Here is a 3,259-nt window from a genome sequence, read left to right as displayed (position 1 = left end):
TCTTCTTCTCCCTCTCCCTCTCCCTCTCCCTCTTCCTCTTCCTCTTCATCTTCATCTTCATCTTCATCTTCATCTTCATCTTCAAATTTCATCTTCAAATTTCATCTTCATTTCTTCATCTTCATCTCCATCTTCATCTTCATTTCTTCATCTTCATCTCCATCTCCACCTTCATTCCTTCATCTCCATCTCCATCTCCATCTCCATCTTCATCTCAATATCTCCTCGTTGAGTTTGGTTGTGTAACGATTTGCAACCTTCAGGTCATCAAGGAGCTGAGCGCCAAGGTTGTTGGGCCTGTTAGGAAGCATCTTGCGCAAGTCTCGCCAGAAATCTTCTCTATTCTTTTCCGTCTCTACAAAACTTCCCACCCCATAGGTTGCAGACTTTGATGTCCGACGCCGTGATAATGATCTTGAAAATCTTCAAGAATCTGTTGTCTTAATGTTTTTTCCAATGTTTCAAAACACGATTTTCTTATTTCAGTGTTTCAAAGGCTGCTTTCATGTTTCCATGTTTCTTATTGTCCGATTTCTATTTCCTGTTTGCGTGCACGCATACTGATTCTTTGTTCAGCGGATCACAACGCCGAAGCTGCTTTCGTCGAGTTGTACATAACTAAGATCTCTCGCCGGCTGCTCTGCTACGGTGATTAGACTTCAGCGACGATGAGCAGCAGGAGCAGCAGGAGCAGGAGGTGGAGTAGGTGGAGGAGGCTGCAGGAAGAGTAGGAGAAGGAGAACGGGAGTGAAGAGGGACGGAAAGGAGGTAGAAGGTGATATTTAGCACTTTATCAGGGTTCCCAAGATTGGACCTCTCAGAAGAGATAACGAGCTATCTAGAGTTCTCGCTTCAGGTGGGTTCAACCTTATTGTAATTGCCTCCCAGTGCCTCCCTCCTCCCTCCTCCTTCTCTTCTTCCCTCCTCCTCTCTCCTCTTCCTTCCTTCTTCTCTTCCTCCTCCTCCTCCTCCTCTTCCTCCTTCTCCCTTCCTCCCACTTCCTTCTTCCCTTCCTCCTTCTCCCTTCCTCCCACTTCCTTCTTCACTTCCTCCTCCTCCCGCTTCCTTCTTCTCTTCCTCCCTCCTCCTTTCTTCCTGCCTTTTTGATCCTCTTGATCTTCTCAGTCGCTCCAAGCTCGCACCTTCTTGACCTTCAACGAAGACAACGAGGCACATCAGCACGTATCTAAGACCTCCGTCAAGACAGCCATCTTGGTCAGTACCTTAAACATCTCACACACAAGTTAACTTGGATAGTGATCCTTGGTCCCCTGCTTTCTTCTCATCCCCAATTGCTGCCCTTCCCCCCCACTCCCCCATGCCTCGCCCTCCCACCTCCTCTTTCCTACTTGCAGTCCTCCTCTTCCTCGTTCTCCTGCTTCTACTTCTACTTCTCTCCTTGCCCCTTCTCCTCCTCCTCCTCCTCCTCCTCCTCCTCTTCCTCGTACAAATACCTTTGCTTCACGTTCTTTCGCCCTCCCGTCCTCTCTCCTCTTCTCATCTCCTCCTCTTCATCATCACCAGCGTCTCTCGTTTCTCACATGATCGGCTTGTATCAGATTAACGAGCTTCATCATGCCCTCCCTCTCTCTTTCTCCAAATTTCTCCCCGCCTTCCTATCACAAGCGCTTCAGGTATTCTCCTCTCCTCTCCTCTCCTCTCCTCTCCTCTCTCTGATTGTGGTCTTAGACGCTGGAGCATTACGCGCAAGCAGTTGTCACAAACCCATCTCACAGCTTTCAAGTGCATCAGGTGGAGATCATAACAAAAGAAACACAAGACAGACACACAACAAACACACACAACAACAATATCCAAATCGCAGAATCAGCATCCTCGATTCAAACTACAACAGAATCAGATTATCCTTCTTTGAACCTCCTCCTTTGCATCTCGTTTCCATACTTTGCCTGATTCATTCCTCACTGTCTCTACAAACGACATACTTCTCCATCTTCTGCTCCCACATACTTCTCCAACTTCTGCTGACTTCTCTTGGAAACCAGGAAGAGATCGTCATCAGATCAATCCTCTTCATCATCAACGTTCTTTCTTGCCCTCAGTACCGCCCAGGTCGACTCAGCCTCCTCCCCACTGCAGCCTGACCTTTTGCCTTCTGCAGGCGGGAAGAACAAGAATTCAGGTCAGGAGACATCGTCGTCCTCCAAGCCACTTCCAACATGTACAGAGGTGAACAATATGTAGCTGGACTTGTGTTGGTTGAGAGGCGGGCAAGAGGTTCTCTGCGCAGAGTATTGCAGTGTTGTGCTGTTGAGCAGGGTTTGAGCTGTAGAAAGTGTGATTTCAGAACTGCTGTGTTGCGAGGTTTGTTGCGAGATGTAAATAGATAGAAGAAGAAGATGACGATGATGATGATGATGATGATGATGAGGCGGAGGAAGACGAGGACGAGGACGAGGACGAGGAGATGGAGATGGAGATGAAGAGGATGAGGGAGATGGCGATGGGCGATGGCGATGGAAATGGTGGTCAGTGACTGAATTTGAAGGTTTCGGAGCTTCTGAACAACATCATGTCTGGAGATGCGATCAAGCATCTGACTGACATCACCATCTCCGCTCTCCTCCCTCTCCAACCCGTCGACCTTCATGAGTGGGCCGGTGGGAACATGATACTTGCGGGTTCTCATCAACATCTTCATCTTGATCTGACCTTCTAGTCATGGTGTTTTCCTTCTCCGCCTTGTAGTATCACTGATGCCTCCATGATGTTGTCTTCTCTTTCTGATCACTTCTGTGATGTACATCCCACTTTCATCAACATTATCGTTTGCATCTCCATCCCTTGTAACCCAGCGCCGTTGCCTCTGACATTTCCATCATAATGCGCATCCAACAACTTACATGCACTGCAAGTTTCACATGTTGTTGTTCATCTCTTCTCTCAAGAGTTTTCGCTCACACCTGCTGCCTAGACGACGCAGAGACGTTTGTGCACCAAGAGTTCAACGAGGAGGGGCTGCGAATCAGACCAACAGCTGAAAACCTCTTGACGACCATGATGCAATACAACAAGCAGGTCGAGGACGGATATGACATGTCTTGCCTTGTCATGCCATGTTATGTGTTGTTTTATATCCTGTCTTGTCTTGTTTTATCTCTCCTCTCCTCTCCTCTCCTCTCCTCTCCTCTCCTCTCCTCTCCTCTCCTCTCCTCGTCTCGTCATCGTCTAAACATCAGATCAGGCTTGCTCATCGTCCATTCTCGCATTCTTGGAGCAGACGTCTCATCAGGTCTGA

The 3,259-nt window shown here is 48.1% G+C and overlaps 1 protein-coding gene across 1 annotated transcript; it reads left to right on the top strand.

Moving 5' to 3' along the window:
• Nucleotides 1-1,541: 1,541 nt before the first annotated feature.
• GUITHDRAFT_117449 (hypothetical protein) lies at nucleotides 1,542-2,497 on the top strand (the record flags this gene model as incomplete). The annotated part of the gene is made up of 5 exons (XM_005823262.1): nucleotides 1,542-1,634; nucleotides 1,690-1,752; nucleotides 2,007-2,073; nucleotides 2,123-2,190; nucleotides 2,348-2,497. The coding sequence occupies 5 exons, from the start codon at nucleotides 1,542-1,544 to the stop codon at nucleotides 2,495-2,497; spliced, it is 441 nt and encodes a 146-aa protein (XP_005823319.1).
• Nucleotides 2,498-3,259: the final 762 nt, after the last annotated feature.

The sequence above is a fragment of the Guillardia theta genome (assembly GCF_000315625.1).
Source record: "Guillardia theta CCMP2712 unplaced genomic scaffold GUITHscaffold_111, whole genome shotgun sequence".
NCBI classification, from domain to species: domain Eukaryota; class Cryptophyceae; order Pyrenomonadales; family Geminigeraceae; genus Guillardia; species Guillardia theta.
The sequence above is the reverse complement of the archived record's forward strand: the minus strand, read 5'-3'. Positions and strand labels throughout refer to the sequence as shown.